Source organism: Xyrauchen texanus, chromosome 40 (assembly GCF_025860055.1).
Source record: "Xyrauchen texanus isolate HMW12.3.18 chromosome 40, RBS_HiC_50CHRs, whole genome shotgun sequence".
NCBI lineage: Eukaryota > Metazoa > Chordata > Actinopteri > Cypriniformes > Catostomidae > Xyrauchen > Xyrauchen texanus.
In genome coordinates, this window is record NC_068315.1 from 12564023 (window position 1) to 12591590 (window position 27568).

Here is a 27568-nt window from a genome sequence, read left to right on the forward strand (position 1 = left end):
TAAGTCACTATCAAATGTCATTTTATTGTGAAGAAAAAGCAATTCATTTAAAAGCTGCACTTCTGTTCTGCATAAGAAAGTCATATGATTTTTTAAAGACATGAGAGTGCCAAATTATGACAGAACTATTTTCCTTGTCAAGTGTCTTCTTATCTAGCAGCTTAACTAGTTTGCTACCAGCATCCAAAAACAACATATGCTGGTGACTGTCAATGCTGATCTTTTCAACAGGGATGTGAAATCTTTCTGCTGAGTTTTTGGGCACATATTGCACACATTCACACACATTTATACCTTTTATATGGGGTCTTAAAGAGTGGACATATCCTTTTTGTCCAATAGCTCAACACTTACCCTTTTTTGGTTAAATAACCCAGAGGGATTTCTGATTACATTTTTAAGCTATGCAAGGCTATTTCAGGGAACTTATCAAGGGACTTGCTTGTGTAGATTGCCTTCGAGGAAAACAATTGCAAATTTTATAGTAACCGGGATGAATAAAATGTTATGACAAAACGTTCTGGGAATAACAAGAGCAGGGATTTATCACTAAATAACCAGAAGCTGAGCAATTATCATGTCATGCATGAGCTGGCTGCCCCTGGATGTGCAAAGAGCACTCTTGAATCCCACTGTGCAGATGCACACTGTGAATCCACTCCCATTTCCTGTGATGGTCTCAAGTTACATCGGCGTAGAGACCGAGTTGATGAGAAGAGTCTTGGTCAATCAAGTTTTGATGTATGGTTTTAATGTATGGTTGGTCGCAAAAAAAATAAAATAAAGGTTATTGTTAAGTCTACACCTACACAGCAAGACACCTTGATTTCAAACTTTAAACTTAAATTTATATTTATTGTAACTAAAAATTCAAATGAAACTGAAAAAAAAGAACTGCAATTAAAATGTGAGTTGTTCTTTCAACTGTAGGCTCAGAGTGGAATTGGCCTATATTGACTGAAAAACTCAGGTATGATTAAAACCAACTTAAGTCTGAACCCTTTATGCCCACAACCTGTTCTAGGCGAGACAAAATAACATTATGATCCACAGTGTCAAAAGCAGCACTCAGATCTAACAGTACTAGCGCTACAGAATCTCTGGAGTCGGTGCATAATAAAACATAATTTAAAACTTTTAAGAGAGCTGTCTCCATAGAATGAGATTTCTTAAATCCTGATTGAAACATATCAAAGATCTTGTTTTCAACCAAGAAACTCTGAAGTTGGTGGAGAATTACTTTCTACACTATTTTAGTTAAAAAAGAGAGGTTAGAAATGGGTCTAAAATTCGATAGAACTGCGGAATCAAGATAAGGCCTTTTAAGTCTGGGTTGTACCAAGGCATGCTTCAAGTAGTCAGCGACAACTCCTGGTTCAAGGCACTTATTAATCAAATGTAGAAGAGTAGGTCCAACAACATCAAACACTTAACATCTAAGGAAGAGCCATTGGGCTTTAGTTGGTTTACAACATCATGCAAGTGAGTAAGAGAGATAGTTGTAAACTGGCTAAAAAAACACCAGTATAATTTGATGGAACAGTGTTAGCAATGTTACTTATAACATTCTTTCTCAGCCCTGGAACTCAAACCATTTTCTGACGCCATTAACCGGCTTCTCTCCGCCCACATTCGCGGCCATATTCTCTGGCCGGAAATCTCACGTGACGTACTCTCCACGAGAGTCACGTCTGCCATTTCGTGCATGTCACTCCTCTCTCACGCACACACACACACACACACACACACACACACATACCGTCCTCTCATGTGTTATAGGCTTATTTTGGTTACCATATCTAATCACGTCACTGTTTAGTTTGTAGTTGAATGTCGGAAGTTTATTGACTGCATTGTATCGATTATTAATTGATATTATATTATAAGCTCACACATATAACACACATAGACGAACATAAAACCAGCTTGGTGAGTGAACTGTAACATAAAGTGAATGGAAATGATCTTTAACAGAGAACATTTAACTTTATGAAACTATAGACTATGCCCTGATACTTCATTTAGTATACCTTGATTTGCAATCGGTTTACCTGAAGTATTTAAATAAAACACCATCACTTTCTAGGCAAAGTCTGGAGATTTAATTGTGTTTCTTTGCGTATCCTTGCTTTGCATTGCTTTTGTTCTTTTGTTCTTTGGCTGGGTCTGTAGAAAGTCGTGGTTGTTACCCATCAATGTTTTGGACCTCTGTTCAGATTGTGGATGGTGGATAGTTTGGTGCTGGAATGATCAGGTGGGGCTTTGAAGCGAGGCCACCAGCAAGGGAGACCTGTGACTCCCCATCATGTGTAAAAGTCGTAGCTCATTGAAGAGCTCCTCTGAACTTTGTGTTCTGAGTTTTCCTGAACTCCACATTGTGTGGAACCTCGGCAGAGGGGCGCCGAAGTGACGCCAGCCACGGCAAAGACAAGAGCCAAGAGAGAGAGAGAGAGTTCATCCTAATTGCGGAGGTTTTGTTGAGTTGAGGTTGGCCGCACCCCAAAGGTGCCTTTAGCAAATGAGAAGTGTATTTTGAGGGGTCACATGGTCATTTCTGTCCTCCCATCAAGATAATTAATTTATGGCCCATTGTCCCTTTTCCCGCTCAAAAAGTGAAAATTTTAAACTTAACTGCACATAATCCTGAATATACTTCACGGCATCATTCTGGAATTTAAGAGACAATCAATTACATACCACATACTTGTATTTTCTTATATAATTACAGTTATAATTCAGTTATAATGCATGATAAAAACCTCCTACTAATTATTTTGTTAGTTTTAAACACAAATAATAACTTACACATTATGAAAAACATAATCTGGATGCATTTGCATTTGTCCATATTTTTAGTACAAGGATTATAGTATAATTTTACACATGGCTGTGTATTTGGATTTGAGTGAAATAAGAAAAGTCTAAAGTCCATGTCAAATGTTCATGAATTAAGCTTCAAACTGGTGAGCCAGAAACATGCCTCATGATTAGTATTATAATTTTAAGTGTAGAGAGTTCTGTCTTTGTTCTGTGATTTCACTGGTTTCCATGGTGACGGTGTTTTATGTATCTCTTGGAAAGTGTGTGTGCCAGTTGTGGGGTTTTTTTCTAGGAGTGTGTTCAGACAGACCTGCCATATGTATTTAAGACAGTTAAGATTTTCTAGATTTCAGAAATTCAGACTGACCGGCACCAGTCCGAATATCTTTATTGCTCAGGTGAATGTTAGTGTAGATTCTGTGTTTAAGTCATTCTGCGTAGAAGTGGTTAATTCATCTGCTCATAACATCCTACACTGTGCTGTGTCATGTAGGGTTTTATATGTAAATGATTAGTTTAAGAATCTTGTAAATCTTGTAAATTGTACAATAAATGTAGTATAAATGACAAATAATCAGATTAGAAATTTGATAAAAAATTATCCACCATTTAATATGTAATACAGTAGTCTCATTGTATCTGCTCACAACTTTAAGAAGGGAATTATGATTTATTCTGGGAATATAAAAAAAATTAAGGTTTACGTATGATCACTCTGCGGCCGTGCTGAGTTGATATGACATATCTGTTAACTCTTTAGAGTAATAAAGGAAAAACAAACCTTAACCCTCTGGGGTCGACGGATGCACCGGCGTGTCCTGCTGGATTTTTCCGTCATTACAGCGGAAACATTGTAAAATTCTCCGTCATTTTGGGGCATACAGATAAGTGTAAGACATCATTAGAGACTATAAAAGGTTTACTTTTATTTTTGTACACTCACAATAACAACAGAACCTTGTGCTTTTGTAAAATAAAGAATATAAAAAGGGTGAGCTGTAAGCAGTCTCTGGGTTCGCGAGCATATATCTGAAACACGTCGAAACACATCGAAAATGAACTGAAACTCAGCGAATACTTATCACACAAACATGAGACATGTCTAAAGAAAGTTTAAAATGTCTAATTTTAAATAAAACAAATTTCAAATTTAAAACAAATATTCTCCTGCAATGTAATTTGCATGAAACTAAGCCATGTACAGTTTTTACTGGCTCAGCTAATTATCTCTAATGTGATCACACCCACTAGCAGAGCGCACCATTAATACGCTAATGTGCTGAGACGATCAAATCAAATGGTAAACGCCCCCGACTGTGCCTTAAAAACAAAGTCATTAACTTTTCTGCACATTTGAAAGACAGCATGATACACAAGTGAAAAAACTCCTGGATAGTGACAAAGAGTAACAATTTTCCTCAGAAGAAGAGTCTGATGAACGTTTATATTTTGAAGAGAGACTTGATCCAGCCGAGCATACAATTTCGGACGAGTAAGTCATTTAGTTTTCATTAGTTGACATGCTATTTTATATAAACATGTACATATTTTACTAGTGGAACTGTTTCCAGACTTGCCAGCCAGGATTCAGAGTATTAACATTTGAAATATGTCCTAATAGGCAAGTTTTAGTTACATTTAAATGCTGTTTCAACTAAAGCAGGTATTTAAATTGTATGCTGTATGATATAAATATGATATGTAATATGATATAAAAATAATATGGATGTTTAGATTATATTTTAATGCTTTTGTGTTTATGCTGCCTCATTATCATAAACAAAGCTTGTGCCTGCAAATATGTGTTCAGGTTAAATTAGTAAAATGCACTTTAAATATGCCCATATTAGAAAATCACCATCTTATAATGATTTCTGAAGGATCATGTGACACTGAAGACTGCAATAATGATGCTGAAAATTCAGCTTTGATCACAAATGCATTTTAGAATATATTCAAATAGAAAACCGTTCTTTTAAATTGTAAAAATAGTTCAAAATAATCACTGTTTTTACTGTATTTTGGATCAAATAAATGCAGTCTTGGTGAGCAGAAGAGACTTCTTTTAAATGGTAGTGTAGGTCTAAAATTAAATAAAGTCTATATGTAAAGAAAATGTATAGTCAGATTACTTTTAACTTAAAACTTGATTTTGATCATTAAGTCTCCCCACATTCATTCTCTTTCTGACACATTCCTCATTGATAGGCCCAGGGGAGGGGTCTTTTGTCTCCTCAGATTGTGAATTACAATCAATATTCATGATAGTTCACACCTTACAAAAGTTCAATTACTATATTATTTCATATGAATGGGTGATCAGGATGGTTTTCACATCATTTTGTAGCAACAACTCTAGGCTACAAGATCCAGTTCTCAAAAGGCTTGCGGACAAATGTTTAATATGTGTTATATGGCCTTATTTCAATGACTTAAACATTTTGTTTTTTCAAAAACCATGCATAAACATTATTTTCTCAATAATGCAAACATGTACACACATGTTGCTCACATATTATTTTTGCCCAGTTTGTGCTGAATACAGTGTTATCAGACTTTAGCCATTAATGTGTTTTAAAGCAACTGAAAAAAGCACAAATGTCAAGGCATGTCAAAACTTCTCCAGGGCCCAAAACACCCTCAGACCCCAGAGGGTTAACATATCAGACACAATACATTTGCTCTGAATAAACGTTAACTAACTATTTCAACATGGATCATACAAGATTAAGAATCATAATCACCAATGTATCAGTTATAAAAGTGATTTCAAGTCATAACACATATTTTAATTGTTTCAACAGGCTATAATAATTTGTGTAAAATAATTTTTTACTATCAAAAATAGACTGGGCATTGTGCAGTGTAGAATAATGACAATATGTGATGTATTTTTCATATTGTTAGAGTTCATAATATATGTTCAGTTCAATTCATACGCTTACATACACTTAGGTTAAAGTAATTAAAACTAATTTTTGAACCACACAGATTTAATGTTAGCAAACTATAGTTTTGGCAAGCACATCTACTTTGTGCCTGACACAAGAATTAAAAAAAAAATAGTTTACAGACAGATTGTTTAACTTTTAACTGATTATATCACAATTCCAGTGCGTCACTGTAACTGTGCCTTAAAGCAGATTGGAAAAGAAGAAAATTATGAAACTAATTTAGACAATTAGCCAATTAGCTTCTGATTGGAGGTGTACTGAATTGGAGGTATACCTGTGGATGTATTTTTAGGTCTACCTTCAAACTCAATGCCTTTTTGCTTGACATCATCCAAGACCTCAAAATAAAAAAGGTGAACCTCCACAAGTCTGGTTCATCATTGGGAGCAATTTCCAAATGCCTGAAGGAACCACGTAAAGACTTGGAAATTGTGGTCTACTCACTTACTATATCAAGGTTAGACTATCGTAACTAATTGTACATTGGTCTGCCCAAACTGCGTTATCCCACCTACAGCTAGTTTAAAACACGGCAGCTTCCTGTGAAATTCCGGGTCAATTTAAAAATTCAGATTTTTGTCTACAAGGCACTCTCTGGTCTCACACCCCAATATATCAGTGATCTTCTACAAACGTACTCCCCCTACAGAGCGCTCAAGTCTTCTGATCAACTTCTATTGAGGGTTCTTCGTTGCAGCTATAGATCTAAGGGTGACCATGCCTATTCTGTGATAGGTCCTAATCTATGGAATAATCTCCCTTTCCATGTGAGGTCAGCTTCATCAGTAGCCATTTTTAAATCTTTAAAAATCACATTTTTATTCTGTAGCTTTTGAATAGATCATTGAATGGATAAATGGATAAATACATGGTTTTGTATTTAAATGTTTTAATTTAATTTATTATGTTTTATAATTTACTTTAAATATTTTTTTATATCACTCTGTAATTTTGTTTGTTTGATCTATTATATATTGAGCACTTTGGGTGCTTATATAAAAATGTGCTCTATAAATAAAGGTTGACTTGACTTGACACATTCATCTGTACAAACAAGAGTATGCAAATATAAACACCATGTGACCACACAGCCATCATGCCGCTCAGGAAGGAGATGCATTCTGTCTACTAGAGATGAACGTAGTTTGGAGTGAAAAGTGCAAATCAATTGCAGAACAACAGCAAAGCACCTTGTGAAGATGCTGGAGGAAACAGGTAAAAAGTATCTATATCCACATTAAAACGAGTCCTATATCAACATAACCTGAAAGACTGCTCAGCAAGGAAGAAGCATCTGCTCCAAAACTGCCATAAAAAACAGACTACAGTTTGCAAGTGCACATGGAAACAAACATCTTACTTGAAATGTCCTTCTAATGAAACAAAAATTGAACTGTTTGGCTTTAATCACCATCGTTATATTTGGAGGAAAAAGGGTGAGGCCTTTCCAACCGCGAAGCATGGGGTGGCAGCATCATGTTGTGGAGGTGCTTTGCTGCAGGAGGGACTGGTGCACTTCACAAAATAGATGGCATCATGAGAAAGGAAATTTATTTGGATATATTGAAGCAAAATCAGCCAGGAAGTTAAAGCTTGGTCGCAAATGGGTCATTGAAATGGACAATGACCCTAAGCAAACCTCCAAAATTGTGGCAAAATGGCTTAAGCACAACAAAGTCAAGGTATTGGAGTGGCCATCACAAAGCCCTGACCTCAATCCGATAGAAAATTTGTGGGCAGATCTGAAAAATCATGTGCGAGCAAGGAGGCCTACAAAACTGACTCAGTTACACCAGTTCTGTCTGGAGGAATGGGCCAAAATATTAGCAACTTATTGTGAGAAGCTTGTGGAAGGCTACCCAAAATGTTTGACCCAAATTAAACAATTTAAAGGCAATGCTACCAAATACTAACAAAGTGTATGTAAACTTCAGATCCCCTGGGAATGTGATGAAATAAATTAAAACATAAACAAATCATTCTATCTACTACTATTCTGACATTTCACATTCGTAAAATAGTGTTCCTAACTGACCTAAGACAGGGAATATTTTATATGATTAAATGCCTGGAATTGTGAAAAACTGAGTTTAAATGTATTTAGCTAAGGTGTATGTCAACTGTCTATGCATTTCTAAAACCCAAGAAAAGTTTATCTTGTGCCTTTGGAGAGGATGCACTTGTTTTGGTCCGGCTTAAGAGACTTTCCAAAAGTTCAGATACAGTGAGAGTCTGTTCAATATCTCTGTCTTGAACAATGTGTTTTAAGCATGTTATGGGTATAAAAGCTGACAGTCACACGATGGTCATTCGGTATATCATTTTAAGTGAACGGAACTCTTTGATTTCTGAAAACCCCAGGTTTTCATGGTCACTGTTCTTTCTCTGGAATGTGCTTGCCAGTTGTGGGGGTTTTTAGTAAAGTTTGGGTTTATCTGAACACCCTTACGTGTTTTGTGGCAGTTACATTGGCCAGATGCTGGTCAGCTCAGACTCCTAGTTGCCAGTATGAATTTCTAGCTTCTTAATGCTTTGAGGAATTTCCCGTTCTGTCCACTGGGGGTCGGAGAAGCGACTGTCGTCCGACTGAAAGTGTGGATGAGTGATCGAGGACCACGCGACGGCGCATCAGAGAACTGGAGAGGGTGGGGCCGGGCCGGAATGATGCATGCCTGGACCCCAATCAGCCTGATGAGGCGAGCCAGGGATAAAAGCGACCGGAGATGGCAGTTAGAGAGAGAGAGCTACAGGCAGCTGTCCTTCATATTTGTTTGTTATTTGAATTTTCTATTACATTTTGAGTCACACCTTCAAGCCAGTTCTCATCTCCTCCTTTACTTTCACATTTGTAAAACTTTGTATTTACAGACAAAGCCCATTGTGGCTAGAGGAAATCATTAATTCCCTGCAGACTTAATTAGGCACTATGGTGGGGGTCACCTCCCACATGCTCTGGATTTCCGTTCTGTCTCAATAATCTGTCAATATAACACAAGAGAATAAAGCAGGCATTGTGGGTGCTATGCTTCATTGCCGTCTCTGCAGGCATTCAACACGTTTGATTTAATAAACCCATCAATGATCACTCTTAAAATTAAGCTGATTGCTAATAGCTCTTCTGAATCCCAGAGCATCGATTGCAATGTTCATTAATTAATTGAGTACTTCCGCCACCCCCTCAAGAGTACACTTCACCGTGAATTTATTCTAAATAAAATAAAATATTTTCTAATATGGTTGTGTGTCATGGTTATTGTATTTAAGTTTATCTCAGACGAACTTGATTGCATAACATGTTTATGTGGACTAGTCCAGTGATACGTTATGTTCAATGATATGGAAATAAAACAAACAATGTATTGATTTCTATAGCCTCTTTTTGCATCAAATTATTTACTAATATGTCACAATAATGTAATGTCTTTATATTGTCTTCATCATTTTGGGAATTTTTAAAGAAAATATTTGTTAAATGCAATATATTGTGATTACTTGGATTAATCAATTAGAATATCAATGAATTAATTTGATTGAAAAATGTTTAATAGATTGGCAGCCCTAGTTAGTGCATGCTTAGGGATTCCTCGCCTGAGGTTGGCCTCGGGATTCTAGGTTATATGAGCACCTACATTAAAGCTGCAGTGGTGAGCGATCAGGTTCATAAGTTGCACTTGGTCACACAGTAAACACTGCTGATTGCTGATCGACTGGCCAGTCAGAAGCAGTACACCAGTCAGGTTTGAAATGCCACTCAGAGAAAAATTTGATTAATAATCTGCTGAACATAATCCTCCATTTTAACAACAAAATGTGCAGATCAATGGTAATTTGATCAATGCTTCTGCAATGATTTATACCATGTTATAAAACCCCAGTTTCTAAACACAGTTGGATATAAGGGTATGAAAAACCCATGGTGTTGCTGTCCGAGGGCCAGGATAAGGAAATCTCCACTTTTATTGTATTGTTTACAGTGGTAAAAAGTGGCTGTTGGCTACCGCGTGAATCTGTATAATGGAGTCATCCATCGCAGCTTTCTCAAACAAAAGCATCTTGGTTCTCTTTTTCCTCATTGCAACAATTTTCTGATCCGTCATCGTCTTCTGCACCAGTGACCTAAGATTTATCCATCAATACGTGAGAACAACAGATTGATTTGACCTTTCCCTTGTTACTGCAGGTGTCTGGCCCTATTTGGGTTGCCATGTTTTGTTTTGTTTTTCTCATCCTTTTAAGATTCATGTTAGGAAAGAACACACAAATGCCACCCACAAACAAGCAAACAGACAAAGTCCAAAATTATTATTTTATAATTATTATTAATACACATTTAAATAAAAATGAAAACTAACATAAGTGAAGAAACTGAAACTAAACTAAAATACATTTCACCCACTAAGATAATGTAAATATAACTACACATTTTGTTGTCAGTTCATTCAAGCATGACAAGCAATATAAGCAACCCTACTGATAACATATCCAAGCATTATAGCAGGTAAACAGCTTTGCCAAAGTGATAACAGATAAACATACATCTAGACTGCAATGATGCTGTCCTGAACTGCATGTGTTATTGAACTGAGATAAACAGCATAGTTAGGTTCTCCAGCTAGAACATGAGACAGCCGGCACTTCTTTCCTTTGTGTGCGAACATGACGTAATGATGCAAGGATGAACATCATAAACCAGCGATTTCATGCAAAATCGAACACGACAGCAAATAGAAGTTAAACAGGGTAAGGTAAGGACATTGTTTAGATCACTGATTGTTGATGTACTCAATCAATAATGGTAATTTGTTCATTTTTAACCAAAAAAGTGCAGCTTTTACTAAAAAGGAAATAAAAGTATTAATTTAAAATAAAAAAGAAATAAAAACAGTAATACTTACAATAAGAAGTCATGTAAAATGTAAAAATGTATTAGTATATGCTGAAATGAATACAAGTTATATAAAATGTTGTAAACGTATTGATAATTTTTACTTCATGTTAACTATTGCATTAACTAATGTTAATGAATACAACCTCATTGTAAAGTGTTATCATAAAAACTAAATTCAAAATTCAAAACTACAATAACCCTAAATGAGGCTCTCTTCTCTGCTGCCAGCTGTAAACTACAGATGTAGCTTTTGCTTGTTTAGAGTCATCTTTGCCACAGTTATGAAAGTCTGCTTTATTTCATCATGTGGCAGATGTCAGAGAGATTATGGGCAGTATGTATGTGAGTGTGCAAACCTTCAGTGTATTGTGTTTGTTGCTTATGGACATGCTTGGTGGTGGCATGATTGTGTAAACATGCTCCAGCTTGCGGCAGGTCCTGATATTCTATTATGAGTGACTGCTAACAAAACAGCAGATGTTTATGTCCATGTTGATCTATGTTATGAGTCAGATTAAAAGGTGCAGCTCTAATTGCCTGCAGTCTATGAGCAGCACTACCTGAGATCGTATTGTTGAATCACTGCTGCTATTTGAGCAGAGGAAAAACAGGAAGGTGCTAATGCAGGCAATTTAGTTTTGCTGATGTATAATGCTTCAGCCTTTATTAAGTTTGTTATTTTTGTTCATAAATTACACTAATTAAAACGAATCAAGTCAATGTAATGCAGTCCCATCGAGTGTTCATATGGTCTGAGTCATGTTACAAATCAGCATAAAAATGCATAAAAAAGCCACTCTAGTGCCTTATTTGTTGTTTTATCTGTTATCTAACATTTCATATAGCTATTTCATAATATTCCATTAGACTTATCAAATGATGAGTTTAGTATTGGTTTAGTTTGGACATTTGTATTCACTGTATTCATTTATTTATTTATTTTTTGTAAAATAATCTTTAAAAAAACAATTGTGAAGAAAACCATCCCAACTATTTTAAAACTTGAAACAGTGATGACAAATCTACCAGAGAGCTGTAAAAACAATTTTAATATTTATGCTTTAAAATTTCAAAAAAATATTCAAATTTCAAAAACAAAATGTAAAAATAGAACTTTAAACCTTTAGGTTTTTTATCTTGTTTTGTTTAAGATTACTCAATTTAATTTGATGGGATTTTTTAATACAATTAAAATGTGCAAATAAAAAAAACATGTGGGTAGTTACTGGCCAGTTATTTTGCTGATCTTTTATTGTGTAATGATGTCTTAAGCATTGTTTCAACCTACTTTTGTATTTGATGTTAATCTGATTTTATAGGTACTAACAGACATAGCTATTCAGACTGAGAATTAATTTCATTAAATTAAATTCATTCAACTGAGACATTTGATGCTGTGTGTTTTTATATGGTTTGTATTTGAATAGTTATAGTTAGTATAATATGCCCTCATAAAAGTAATAAAAATGCCCCTCTAAATCCATTCCAGGGGGCAAATATTAGGCTACCACTTAATAAAAAGTTCATTTCTGACACTGAATTGATTTGTCCGGAGATACCTTCTCATTATGTGAGGTTTATTATCTCTGACCACCTGTGTCATTAAACCCTGGTAGCCTATTTATAATATGTTCTAGAAATTTTTACAGGAGCTCATTCATAATCAGTGGAGTCATTGTGAAACCATCGTACTTGAACGTGTGATTCAATTAACAAATTCATGTCATACTGTTGAGAAATATCTTAAATGTAATTTTTTCACTGGAATGGACATTATGGAAATGGATGGATTATTACTGCTTGATACGTTTGATTAATCTCGTATAATCTTGATTAATCTCTTTCTGTCTCTCTCTGTCCCCCCTCATCCTTCTTGCACCCTCCCCCCCATGTCTCTTTCAAATGCAGTTGCCCCCACAACATCTACCGTAAGATCTGAATTCTTCAAGCCGTGCCAAGATAGTCAGGAGATGGCCTTCTGTTTGAATGAGGGGGAGTGCTTCATCATCGAAACAGTGGCAGGTGTACACAGACATTGCAGGTAAATCCATGTGTGCGTGCGTGTGTCAAAAAGATGAAGGCTATGTTCACACAGCAGTAGAATATGGTTTACACTACAGTGTTGGGGAGTAGTTAACTAAAAATAGTGTGGCTACTAACCTAACTAAATTTGTCAATAGCATAACAGTAGCTCAGCTATTGTCAAGATAGTGTAGCTTTTTCAGTAGTGAGCTACATTTTCCAATGAGTAGCGATGTAACGTCACAAAACGCTGCATTTGTCACATTGTACTGCAAAGGTGGCAATGGAGTAATCAAACACGCTAACCTAAAACTTTCCTCTCTCTCTCACGTAGCGCTGAAAAAACAAATCATTTAATAAATTCATTATTTCTGACAATTCATGTAAATAAACTGGTTTAAAAAAATGATTCCCTTATATTTAGCATTGTTGATGACTATAACAATAATAGGAAAGGGCTTGACTTTGGTTATTTATTCATACAAACAGTATTTATAGTATACTATGTTGCATGAACATTGCAATTCAAACTAGTTAATACTGATTTTGTGAACAGTCAAATTGTATTGTAGCACAAAACAGCTGTCTCTAACATCTATTCAATGAAAATGATAAACCCCAAGATCTGTTTTCTGTGGTTCTTTGCCAGAGTAGCTATTACTTAGTTTAATAATTCACTGGCATTTGCAAACACAACAAAGACTGTGATGGCTCCCTGCACTGGATTGGCTGAGTGTATGCTGAAAATCACTAAAATATGTAACTTAAATCAATCAAATGATGAGAGATGAAGGAGAAAGCTGTGCCAAATGATGTGGTCTATTCTAGATGTCTTTGCACATGCAATGACCATTTGAAAAGCCAACATTTCAAGGGTATAATTAGTACGCTGATCTGCCATGTTGGAATGGCTAAATGACTTAACCTGAAGAGTCTGATGCATTGAATTCTTACATGAGTGACTTTGATTGGAACAGATAATTGCAGGTTTCTTTGCTCAGAGATGCTGCTGCTTTAGGGCATGGTGGTACAGCAAATAAAATAATCTGTCATCAGCATACAGCCTGAACCGTAGAATGGTCCCAAGCCTCTGCGGATATGTGATGTTTCTCAGGGAAATATTTGTAAATCTGAGGGTTCTTTTTGTCCATGATCTGTGCTGGCAAATCAGCAGATGGAAACACCATAGATACATTGAAAAAATGTCCGCATTTGGTAACATAACTGCTTTGTTTGAAATCAGAAACATAATTTAATAAGAATGAATCAGTCCGACTACATTCAGTGTTCAAACGATATCAGCGATCTTGGGAAGTGAATTTGGCCTATCCTTTTTTAATCAAGTAACGTTGCAACTCTCTGGATGTATTAACATCAGAATGGTCTCATAACCAATCTGTATTTTTTTATTTAAAAAAAATTCTTATGGGGAATCACATAAAGGATTGTTTACCCCATATAAAAATCTTCATTTTCTCAACCTCATGTCTAACCCGTCCAAGCCCGTATTACTTTCTTTCTTCCCTGGAATACAACATTGCATATTTTTTCCGTACAATGTTAGTCATTCTGCCTAACATCTCCTTTTGTGTTGCACGAAAGGAAGAAAGTCATATGTGTTTGGAACAGCATGAGGGTGAGTAAATTATAAAAAAATGTATAAGAAAAGTTTTTTTTTTAAAGGTGCACTCAGTAACTTTTGTCTTGCTTGGAAGCATCATTTAAAATCAATAGTTTTCAGTTTCAGGTGTCATTGTAGAAATTTTGTATTCACAGTCAGCAATGATTTTTTTATCAATAAGTGAAAGTGTCAAATAACAGGATGGTTACTGAAATTAAGCAAGTAGTATTCGGCTGGTCATGTGATACTAACAAGGCAGCCCCCATGTGCATGTAGAATAAAACAGCTTTTATAAGATTACTGATATGACTGGAGTCTTCATTTTAATGTGAGTGGCCATGATTTCCCACATAAATTGCAAAATTACAGTTCATATCTTGAGAAATTAAAAATGTTTAATGAGGGAAAACGTACTGAGTGCATCTTTAACGGTTAGATCGTGTACAAATATATCCTTAAAGCAACAATTTGATGTTACCACTTTTTACAATGTAGGGAGATATCTGTCTGTTGTATCCCCTATCAGAGTTTCCGTTTAAAATCACCAACCCCCTATTAATTGCAACAGACCTGCCTACTGCTGCTCATCATTCAAATGTAATAATGTGTCTTTAAAATAACCACTGCAACCTCAGGCAAAAGGCTTAACACGTGGTATTGTTCAGTGTAGCTCAGCATTCGGTAAATGTAATCAAAGATTTTACCCAGATTATGCATTTATTTCTCTCCTTCATCTTCTCTTTTTGTCCTTTTTTCCATTTGGCCTTTAGTCAATCCAACTAATTGGATTGTTGTTCCCAGTCATTGCCATGGTAACAGATCTTTCCTTAGATGCACATAGATTGCATAGAGCCATGTCCAAATACTGCAGTAATTAAAACTATTTTTAATTTAATGTTCACAGCAAAGAACGGGTGTCTCCAATATCAGCTACTTTGTTCAATAGGGAATTGCTTTCCATCAACTTTATTACTTTTTTAAAAGAGAGAATGACGGCAATTTGTGGGTCGGTACATTTGATACTTTTTAAATAATTTTCAACTATTCATTTAATTCAATCTCATATCAAATCATACATGCAATTCAGTATATACAGTATCTCTCAAATCATACATGGTGCCTATGGCCCAGGTTTGAATTCAGTAACTTTAAATGTCATTGATTCTTGAGTATCTAGACAACAAATTTTATGATGTTCAACCTGTGCAATAGGTGCTGTATTTAATTTGAGAGTTGCATGATGTGATGGCCTAGTAAATAATACCAGAATTTTCATATTTGGGCAAACTATTCCCTCAACACATTTTTTTTATTCTGGTAAATGTGTAGAAGGAACATGGATAGAGATAGAAAGAAGATTTTTTTTTGTATTATAAACAGATAGTTTCTGTTTTACACAGAGGAAAAACTAACTAGTGGAATTGTTTGATGCACTTCATTGAAGACAGATGAATAGATGTAGAATGCAGAGCTAAAATCTTGTAAATCCACAAAGGGGTATTAAGGGATATGACTTGACAAAATGAATCGTATTACTGATGACGACATCCTCTTTTTAAAGTTTTCACTAAGCTGTCAGATCTCAAAATACATTGTTAATCCAGGAAGCTGTATTTCATAATTTCCTTTCCTCTGGCATAATGGAAGAATTCACTGCATTCACACTCTCTTGAACGCCCAAAAAATGTGTATCATCTTTTCAAGGTTTTCAAAAGTCTTGAAGAATCTTGAACCACATATACTGAGCAATAGTAAGACTGTATAATTATGGCATGGATAAATTCACTACAGTAATCTACAGTCATGAATACAAACATCATCCTACGCAATCTACCATGGCATTGTATCGGGTCGCTTGGTAGTATATAGACTGTATAAGGAGGAGGAGACAGACCACTCATAGACAAATAAATGTGGGATATCACAACATCAATCTGGTGTTTAAATGCCCAGTCAGTTTAACGACCAGCCACCTTTTTGATAGAGGCATCTCTCAATGTCTATCAATGGGCTATTACCAAGAATATGCAGGCGCATTAGCTGGAGCAGCCTCAAAATGTTCTATTTATTTCACAAATAGAAAGCCATGTTGCTGTCACTCGTCATGTGTCATGGCTGGTAAGGACAAAAACTTTGATTAACATGGAAAAGGTACCTTTTATTGCATGTCACGGGGTGTCTGGTTAGGAGACAGTGTTATTATAAGTGCTTTTCTAAGGACGCATTCATGTACACATGTGTCAGATGTCTCAATCTGGTTGCATCTCATATAAACATATAATTTTTAGGATGTTGTGTCAAGTTAACTGTAGATTGAAACGTAGAAATAAAAATACATCTTGAAACCCCTGCATTCAGAGTTGTTCTCTGCCCAGTTGTGTTTGAATGCAAAAACACATCCTCATTTATGGTGTCAGTAATTGTTTGTGACGAAGAGGAGGGCATGGTCGGACGTCCATCGTTACAGCCCAGCCACACCCTCCTCCTCGTCACAGTGTTGTTTGTTGTCTTTACTGCTGAGCATGCCTTTTCAGCTGGAGTTACGCTAACTGGCCCCTGCTGAACGAGACTCACAAAAACCTGAAGGTGAACATTAATTACTATGGTTCAGGGGCATGATTTATTGCGTTAATTTAGGCCCTAATCCAGATACTTTTTGGGGTGCACTGTATATAATTGAAACATAATCTTGAGGTTTCAGTCTTTAAATAGATAGGAGATTGTCCCATTCAAATAGATAGGAGCTGTACTTATATGTCTATTTCTTAGATAGAAAATAGCTGCCTGGGGATTTTGCCAAGTAAACTGACTTGCCTTAAGGGGACTTTGACATAGCTTAGTGTAACAAGGAAAAACTACAGTACAAACTATAGTCTATGGGTAAGCCGTACAATATTGATTTGTCAGGATAATGAATCAGATCACACAAAACAAATTCTGTTAGATTGTAAACACCATGTCAGGTGGCAGAAACTCTGGAGGCTAAATATGAATGCAGATGAAATGCCTGCTGCTGCTGTCCTTCCCTTTTGGATGCTCAGCTGGTATAAGGGATGAACATCTGTGGATGTTTCATTCTGGGGGTTTAAGTGGATTACTTACATAGTGGACAGCAGTGATGGAAAGAGTACTGAAAAATCATAATCAAGTAGAAGTACTGTTACTTCCCAAAACATGTAGTGTGAGTAGAGTAAAAGTAGCTGTCCTAAAAAACTACTCAAGTAAGAGTAAAAGAGTAGCTCAATTAAAAGTGCTCATGAGTAGTCAATATTGAGTGCTGAGTTGCAAAACCTATGGCCCATTATAATGAACACTGTATGCCAACTTTTAAAATACATCATGTATCTATGATAAACATTACATGAATCTGATTCCAAAGAATAAAATGGAGACATGATAACAGAAATGAAAATATTAAAAAGTTATTTGCAATACAGTGATCGCCATTTTAAATCGTAATGTAGGAAACAATTACATTAAAATCATATAAATGTTCCTTAATGCCAACAGAGCGTTATTGTTGTGCATAAAACATGTTCAAACAATGCAAGGAATGCAAAAAGTAGTTAATTACAGTAACGTGAGTATTTGTAATTCATTACTTTACACCACTGGTGGACAGGCAGTTCAGTGCTGTCTAACTGAAGCGTGCATGTTTAAACAAACACTTGTCTCTGTCTATTTGGATGAAAGGGCTTTTCCGTGTCAAGGGGGCAGGCTGCGGGAGGTGTGTGGTGGTCTGGCAATTCGATACCGCTCTAAATGTCAGGTTCAGCAGCTCTAGAACTGGGCAAGAAAGCTGAGACTAACACAGAGAGATTAAATGTAAGAGGGGAGTAGATATAGAGTATATGCTCTGTTCCAAAACCTAATTAGCTGCCCACAGAGGCAGCATTGTTAGGCAATATAAGCGGATCCAAAAGGTAAGTAATTTCAAGGGATTGTTCACCCAAAAAAATGAAAATTCTGCCATATCTTACTCATCCTTGTTTCAAACCTGTAGATGTTAAGCAGTATGTTAATTTCAGTCACTATAAAATGGAAGAGAATGGTGACTGAGGCTGTCATTCTGCATCTACATATCCTTTTGTGTTTAACATAGGAAAGAAATTTATGTGTGTTTGGAACAATATGAGTATATTATGCTTGTTGTTAGAGCCTTTCTCATGTCATCTGTAGTAAAGGGATAGTTCACCTAAAAAATTAAAATGATCTCTTTATTTCTTCTGCAGAACAAAAATAAAGATTTTTTAGAAGAATATCTCAGTTCTGTTGGTCCATACAATGAAAGTGAATGGTGACCAGATCTTGCCATATGCAAGGTGCACGCAGCCACTGGCTTCTGGTTGGGGCCCTGGCTGGATTGGCATATCAACTGCATTTTCCCCAGTGAAACGCATTTGCACAAGTCCTGTGCAAGGTCAGGGAGGTCATTCTCATGGCCCCCCACAGGCCCACTCGGACTTGGCTTTCGGATCTCACTTTCATCGCTTCAGCACCTCCCTGGTAATTTTCTCTGAGGAAGGTCCTTCCTTCTCAGGGACAGAGGACCCTCTGGCATCCACACCCAGACCTCTAGTACCTTCATGTCTTGCCTTTGGACAAGATGCGGAAGATCTAAATGGTCTACCAACAGCCGTTGTAGACACTGTGAATCTTGCCAGAGCTCTCTCTACCAGGCAGCTTTATGCCCTTGTTAGGAATGAAACTTGGATCTCGTTGTATTTTAGCACACAACACTTCTACCATCAAGAATTCCTCGGTCCCTTTCTGTGCATGCCCAGTTAAGTGCAGTCGGGGGTCTGCGGATCTGGAGACTTCATGAAGGGAGAAGAAAGAACGACAGTTGTTTCTATTCAATCTACTCAAAGTATAATACGGCAAGCATAATATTTATACCTTTCATATTACAAAGAACAACCAACAGCCAATAGTATAGTGATAGCAAGACTTGCAAGACAGCCAAGGACAATAAATGTTGACCGGTATAGCATGGGAACGGTAATCATATGAGGTCAAGCAGTCCTAGATATTTGTTATGTCCGACTGAGATATTTAGCTAAGGAAAAGGGTATGTGCTGGTTGGAGCGCAAAACATTCTGAAAGAGGATAAAACAAGAGAAACTAACAACATCTGTGAAGGTCATGGACTCTTTGTGCGTGTGGTGTGATTCTGTGATTCGCACACATACATTCAGAGTTAGATGTCAAACTAATGACAGCATGTACAATTTATATTTCTCACAGCCCTAAAGTGGCGCTTATTCGCAAATTGGTGTTCTTCCTGATCTGAAGACCCACAGAGCTGCGCAGTCGGTCAGTGCTCTCATTCCTGCAGGAGAGGCTGGAGGGACGGCTGTCCCCATCCACCTTGAAGGTTTATGTAGCCGCCATAGTGGCTCACCACAATGCAGTGGACGGTAAGTCATTAGGGAAGCACGACCTGATCATCAGACCCCCGGAGGCTGAACCCTCCTATGCCATACCTGTTCCCCTCATGGGTTGTCCTCTCTGGCCTTCGGGGAGCCCCATTTGAGCCACTAGACTCAGTCGAACTAAAGGCCCTCTCCTTGAACACGGCCCTCCTGGGGATCAGGGATCAGGTATTGAACCTGCAAAAGTAGCCCCGGGAGGAGGCAGACCCAGCCTTAGTGTTGCTGTGTTCGGTGCGTGCTTTCAGCACCTATTTGGATCACACGCAGAGCTTTAGACACTCTGAGCAGTGGACTGTGGAAAGGGAAAGCTGTCTCCAAACAGAGGCTTGCCCACTGGATCGTGAACGCCATTGCGTTGGCCTACCAGGCCGTGCCCGCCCCCTTCCTGGTTCGAGCACACTCTACAAGGAGTGTGGGATCCTCGTGGGCACTGGCCAATGGCACCTCTCTAGCAGACATCTGCAGAGTGGCGGGCTGGGCAACACCCAATGCCTTCGTGAGATTTTACAATCTCCAGGTTGAGCCGGTCTCGTCCTGTGGTTTGACAGGTCCAAACACGTAGAATTCGGTAATATATTGACAGCAGCTGCCCGGGTTTATCGATTGAGCATAGCACCTTTCCCCTCCCCTGAGGTGAAGACATGCGCTCTACTCCCCCAGTCCACAAGTCACGGACCCTGGGTGTCCTTCCTCCCCAGGCATCTGGCTCCGAACTCAGTGGAGGAAGTTCGCATCCAGACCCACCGCAGGCACCGAATTGCCTGCGCTGAAATCTGTGCTCCAAAGGTTCTGTTTATTCCAATATCCCCTGTGATGTATTTTCCGTGGTTCAGTCCCCCTGTTGGTGGACCTCACTTTGGAAGAGCTCCCTCTGCCCCCACGGTCACTGTGTTTGTAGAGCTCCTCCCTGTTGAGGCAGGACCTACCCCCACGCCACTTCTATGTGTGGCTGGTAAGCCCGTGTGACATATTTGCCACATGTCAACCTCCCCTGATGGTCAGGATGTGGTCTCCACGGGGTCTTTTCCCCCTGAAAGAATAGAATTGGAAAAGAACACCTTCCCAAATACGTGTTTTAGCGTTAGATGGCCCCAGCCGCATCTAATGCTCTATGAGGAGAAAACATAGAGAGAGAAAAGGCCGCGGCTGGCCACGGCATGCTCCCATGCTAGTTATGTTGCTTCCATCCCTCAGGGCTGTGGGGAACTATATGACATCTCTTGGGGCGTTGGGGAAGGTTATGTGCAGTTTGATGCACCTGCTGTTTTCGCACACAACAGCTTGCTTCCACCTGCCTCAGCAGTCCACGTAACAATTTTCAGTGTTGTGGCATTTTTAAATAGGGACCCCTAGTGTTACTACATCGACACAACGTTGAGTGAGTGACAGAAGGGGAATGTCTCGGTTACTGTTGTAACCTTCGTTACCTGATGGAGGGAGCGAGACCTTGTGTCCCTCTTGCCACAACACTGTACTAAGCCGATGAAAGGGCCGGTACCTTACTCTCGGCTCCTCAGCTCAAACCTGTATGTCCGGGGGAGGGGCATGCAAATTCTGTTTGCCAATTCTCATTGGCCTTTTCTCAAAGATAAGAGGTATCCGAGACTCTCAAGAGAGACCCCTAGTGTCACTACATCGGGACAACGTCTCGTTTCCTCCATCAGGGAATGGAGGTTACGACAGTAACCAAGACATTTCTTAAAATATGATAGGTGACTATGAATTTACACCTTTAACCAGCCCCAACTAGTAGATGGCTGAATGTGAAAGTGAATGTATAGATTTATCTTTAAAAAAGACTTAAATATTGATCTGTTTCTCACCCACTCCTATCATATCACTTCAGAAGACTTGGATTTAACAACTGGAGCCATATGTATTACTTTTATACTGCCTTTTGAACCTTCAAAGTTCTGGTCACAAGTCACTTGCATTTTGAGGACCAACAGAGCTGAAATATTATTTTAGGAATCTTTGTGTTTTGCAGAAGAAAGAAAGTCATACACATCTGGGATGGCATGAGGGTGAGTAAATGATGAGAGAATTTTCATTTTTGGGTGAACCATCCCTTTAATATAAAGTCTACTGTGAACTTTGCATGAGGGGCATTATTTGTATGGCACACACTATTTGGATAGAGTGTTCTAAATCAGTCACTTGTTCCATACCAGTTAGAATGCTGCCATAGAATGCAGTTCCTTATGTTGTTTTGAGGGTGGTCATGAAATGCCACCCACATAAAGAATCTTCAACTCATTGTGTTTTACTGCTGCGACTAAGTTGTCTTGGTTGAACCATACATTAACTGTTTCTTCATTTTATTGACATTTTTATTTATTTGTTGTCTGTTTTACTGTTGCTGAATTTATTATTGTATAGTGTCCATGATGGCAGATGGAGTGCTCTCTGAATTTAATTTGATTTGAATGGAAAGTAGTGAGGGTGCAAGTGATAGAAAGAGACAGGGTGAAGGAGCAAGGAGAGGGAGTATTTCTCCCCAGAGCGAGACGAGATGTCATCGAGAGAGCTTGACTTAATTAATCATACTAAGTGCACTAACAATGAGAGAAAAGGGGGATAAACAATCACATCAGATGGGCACTTTTGAGCAGGCCTTTAAGAACCCTGGGTGAAGGAGGTCAGAATTTATGCCGCTTAGTGATAAACCCTCTTAAGATTAACCAAGGACATTTTCTTCACATCTGCATGTATTTTACAACCTGTTATAAAGCAGAATGCAATGCAGTACTTTATCCATGGGTGGCCCATAAAGTGAACACTTCAGTTTTGTAATGTACAGTCTGATTATCTGCCTGGAAATTGTTGAGCTAGGAATTTCATTTCTATTTTGTACTGGATATCATGACATTACAGGGGTATAACTCCATTGACAAATGCTTCATAGTATTACTTTTTTGGTGTTTTTATTGGTTTAATTGAATTAAATAAAATTTTTCTTGTGAAACGTATGACACTTGTTACAGATTCTTGCTGGGTAAAGATCCTCTGAATTTTCTCTCTGTGTTTGTCTTTTGCAACGCAAAGTTAATGGAATATACATGAACTGCCTACTTAATTTACTTTTTCCTACATACATGTAGCCGATTGGGTGTAAATAAACACACAGGATATAACAATTATTTTTGTGGTTTTATTCTAACGGCTGTTGTATAAAAATAAAAAAATAAAATATAAATAAAGAAAATACAGAAACTGAAATACTGTAAAGTACAGTAGATGCTAATGTTAAATGAAAACACAAACAGGGCATAAGCCTACCCACATGCCTCAACATACTTAATACATGCTTATATCATTCACAGCACCCTATGCACCTAAGTACTTGCTCAAATCACTCAAAGCATTTAATGCATTTAAAACATGATTAAACACTCAGTATTTTAACACATGTTTAAATCACTCAATTCATTTTATGCATTTTTAACAAGGCTTTAATGACACATTTAACAGTTTAAAACAATATAAATTGGAAAACAATTCTGGGATATAAATAATTAAATGAGATATGATAAATACAAAATTTACAAACCCAGTCCTCACATGTGTGCACAAAATGTGATCAAACTCCACACATGGAATCCATATGTATCATTAAAAAATGATTCATAACAAACACTCAGTATTAAAAAACTCCAAAAAGTTGCCCCATTTCCCAAAAAACAAATCCAAGTTACCCAGTCTTCTAAATGACACTTCCTCAAAAGACGCTTCCTCCCCATCTCCGTGCACCACTACTGAAATGGGGGCGCTCCAGCTGGCCTCCATCCCCTTAAAATCATTTGACTGGCAATCATTACAATGGTCAGAACCCAAATTTCTATGTGTTTATTCCCCACATCGATGACCGCCCCATCGCCCAAACACTGGTCTGGGGCAAAATGAAATCCAAGGGCCTAATACGTCACACATAAAACTCTGAACCTTCAACCAAAATTCTTGGATCTTAACACACCACCAAAAACATGGGTTGTGTCTCCATCTTCTGATTGGCATCACCAGTAGGTGGGTGTGTCTTTAAGACCAAGCCTATACAGTCTAGAGGGGGTCCAATAGAATCTATGTAAAATCTTGAATTGCATAAGGTGCACCCTTGCATCTCTAGATACAGACTTGTTTTTTTTTTAGAATCCTAGCCTACACCCTCCAATACCAGGTTTAAATATTTCTGCCATAATCTCTTGATAGAAGTTAAAGCTCCGTCCCCCAGACGCTGATCCTAGCAGCAAGCAATACACTGATGCCTCATGACCTTTTCCAATAGCAGTAATCATCATTCCCAGAGTATCTGCCATTTTAGAGGGGTGTATGCTACTCATAAAAAAAACCTGTTCTGTACTATAAAAAAATTGTACAGAGCAGGTGGGGCAGCTATAAATACCTACAAAACTGAGATCTGGTAGTTGAATTTTGGAATAGAATTTATTTTAATAACATTAACCTTCCAAATCATAGATAAATGTAATGAAGCCCACCTGACCACATTGCTTGAAATGTTTTTTTTTTTTAAAGGGTCAAAATTAACTCTGTTACTGGGCAGTATGCTATTAGAGCAAAAGCTTCGAATTTAGACCAAATAACTCTGTATCCTTAGAATTTAGAAAATTAATAAATAATTCTGTGGAGGCAAGGCATAGATCTAGTAGGGTCAGAGACGAATAATAAAATATCATCAGTGTAAAGCAAAAGCTTATGTGCCACACCTCCAGCCACCACCCCTGGAAAATCATCCTCCTTTCTTATCGCAGCTGCTAATGGTGCCTGGGCAAGACAAAACAATAATAATGGGGAAAGAAGTCAACCCTGCCGCATGCCCCTATCCATTTTAAAATAATCAGAAATTAATACATTCGTTTGTACCGCCGCTACAGTGTCTATAAAGTAACTTAATACAACCAATAATAGTATTCCCAAACCCGTACATTTCCAAAATTGTAAAAAAATTATTCCATTCTACCATATCAAATGTCTTTTCGCCGTCAGATCAGAGTCTGATCATTCGCCATTGACCAGGTGATATTGATGAAACACCTAATGTTATCAGAAGAGCTAAGGCCCTGAAAAAACCCCACCTGATCTATGTGTATAAGAGATGTCATAACCTTAATTCATTGGTCAGCCAAAAATGTTGACAATATTTTAACGTCTCGCTGGATCAGGGAAATTGGACGGTGGCTCTTACACTCACTTGGATCTTTGTCTTTTTTAAGAATTAGGGTTTGCTTCATGGTTGGCGGAAGCTTTCCATTCTTTAATGATTCCATATAAACTTCTAGCATAAGTGGAGCTAGATCTGTAGCATAAGATCTAAAAAACTCCTGTAGGCAAGGCCTTAACTACCTCACCAAGCTCCTCCAAGGTTATCTCAGATTCAAGAGAATTTTAGAAAGTTCTAATGGTTCCACAAAGTTTCTAAAATCCTCATCAGTAGATGAAGACGTGGAACTATAGAGATCAAGATATAATTCTTTACAAGCATTATTAATTTTAATGGCCGAGGTAACTATTTCACCACCAGCAAATTTCACTGAGGGAATAGTAGAAAAAGACTCTTTCTGTTTTATATATCTAGCCAGAAGCTTTCCTGCCTTATCCCCCGACTCAAAGTATGACTGTCTTGCCCTGAATAACCAAAACTCCACCTTTTGCGACAAAATAGTGTTGTATCTGTATTTCAATCGGGTCAGTTCTCTGAGGCCATCAGACGACATTCGGCGCTTCAGCTCTGCCTTTGCACTTTTAATATTCTCTTCCAACTAGTTATTGTGCTTTGCATTTTTTGGTGAATGAGGCATACTGTATGATTTGTCCCCTAAGAACCGCCTTAAGTGCCTCCCAAACCACACCCACAGAGGATCAGTTTGTCTCCATATAAACATTGATTTCAGTGATTTAAAGCACTAACTATATGATTTTGTTTTCTCCATATGTGGCAGCACCTCTAAATTCACCAGGGCGTGATCTGAGACTAAATGTTTCCAACTGAACAATCAACAACAAATGAAATGAGGGACTTCGATATAAAAAAAATCGATTCTAGAATAAATCTTATGGACTGAGGAAATTAATTATAGTCCCTACCAGATGGGTACAGAAGTCTCCAAATATCTGTAAGACCAAGATTTTTACACATCCTGTGAAGCGTCAATGTTGCTCTAGGCAGAGGTGGGTAGTAATGCGTTACATTTAATTGAGTAACTTTTTGGGAAAAGTTTTACTTTTAGAGTAGGTTTAAAGTGGGTAATTTTTACTTTCACTCAAGTAAATTTCTAATTAATTTTTTTTACTTTTGCTTCTTTACAATGGGTGATGTTACTGTCGTTACACTACTGGGCTTAATTTGAATTAATGTGTAATTTATTGAGAGATTATTGAATGGGACTTTTACGAGAATGGAAGTTCACAGAGCTGGGGTACTGGAAATAAGGCATCTACTTCAGGCAGATTAACTGTATAAATCCATGTAAACATCCAAGTTAAGTGTAAATCACTGCCATTCACATGATCGACAACTGGAGCGCGAACAGACAGCATTTCTTCGCGTGCACAGCAAGGTGCACGGGGCGGGTGTGTGTGAGATGTGCGTTCCGTGAGGCAATCGTTGCAACGAAAGTAGCTGTGTCCGCAATCGTTCACACATTCACTATTTCCTATATAGTGAATGGCAGTTAGTGCAATATATCTCAGCAGTAGGTGAACGAAATTAGTGAATTCGGACGAGAGTGTCGGAGCTCTGGGGCTGGTGCAGAAACGAAATTTTGAAATTAATTTTAAAATACTTGGGCCTTACTTGTTATTCTTATTAAATACAGTAATATATTAATTCAATAAATCTTCATTCTGTTTGTCATTTTTAATATATACTGTTTGTGTTAATATAAAGAGTAAACAAACAGAACCAAACAAACAGAAATAAGAAAAACATGCGCATTAACCCTGCGCACGAAGCGCCAACTGGTGTCCATCCCTCTAAACTCAAACAGTCCATGTACACCCCGCAACAACTTTACAGTCAGATTGCTTAAGGTCTGTCTTTCGATACAAATTTTGTTAGACAGAGTTACACTACAGATAATCTATCAAACAAACTCCAGCCAATAGGCGGAATAAACACAAAGAATGTGTAGATTAATCCATATAGTGACAGTGGTCCTGAGTGCGTGTTATTCCACAAAACAAACTCAAGACGCTAGGCGGAACCAGCACAAAAGAAACAATAAGGTGCTCAGTTCCTCGAACTGTCAAGTGAATGTTCAGTGAGTCAAACCATTCGGCTACAATGTGAGTACCACTCACATTGTAAATAACTTACTCCATTGACTTTATGTAGGACATCGCATGCTGTGGACATGTAAATGTTTGCGGCCATCCTTAGCATCTATTCACAATTTGGCCAGGAACATCAGTGCAAAAGCAACCTTCCGTTTATGTAAGAGTTTCTTGCATTCCTTGAATCGATCACGTTTTTCTCTGAGAATTTCGTCTCCATGGCAGTGATCAATCGATGTATTACAGCAAGATACAGCAACGACCTTCATCAGCATTGCCGACATGTTTAACAATTCTCGAGAATTTCCCTCACTTCTCCGACCAAATCGCTTGGGTCCTCAGGGGCGTCAGCTTGAGCACGTAAGTGTCTTTTAATGTCTCCAGAGCCCGAGGATTTTGAATTCTTTGCATGTTGTCTTCCTAGAACAGTTATGGAACATGGTGTATCGAATCTCACCGGTTTATGACATGAAAAGTATTAAAACTAGCAAAGTGTGCAGATCTCGCCTTCCACATGTCCGAACCTCGCATGGCGTCACGT

The 27568-nt window shown here is 37.8% G+C and overlaps 1 protein-coding gene across 3 annotated transcripts in view; it reads left to right on the forward strand.

Annotated features, from left to right (window-relative positions):
- The window catches only part of LOC127633597 (pro-neuregulin-3, membrane-bound isoform-like), a 207940-nt gene that overhangs the window by 98828 nt on the left and 81544 nt on the right, over positions 1 to 27568 (forward strand). For all 3 annotated transcript variants that reach the window (XM_052112812.1, XM_052112813.1, XM_052112814.1), the window contains exon 2: positions 12571 to 12703. In XM_052112812.1, coding sequence (XP_051968772.1) covers positions 12571 to 12703 — 133 coding nt within the window. The remainder of the gene's footprint in view (positions 1 to 12570; positions 12704 to 27568) is intronic.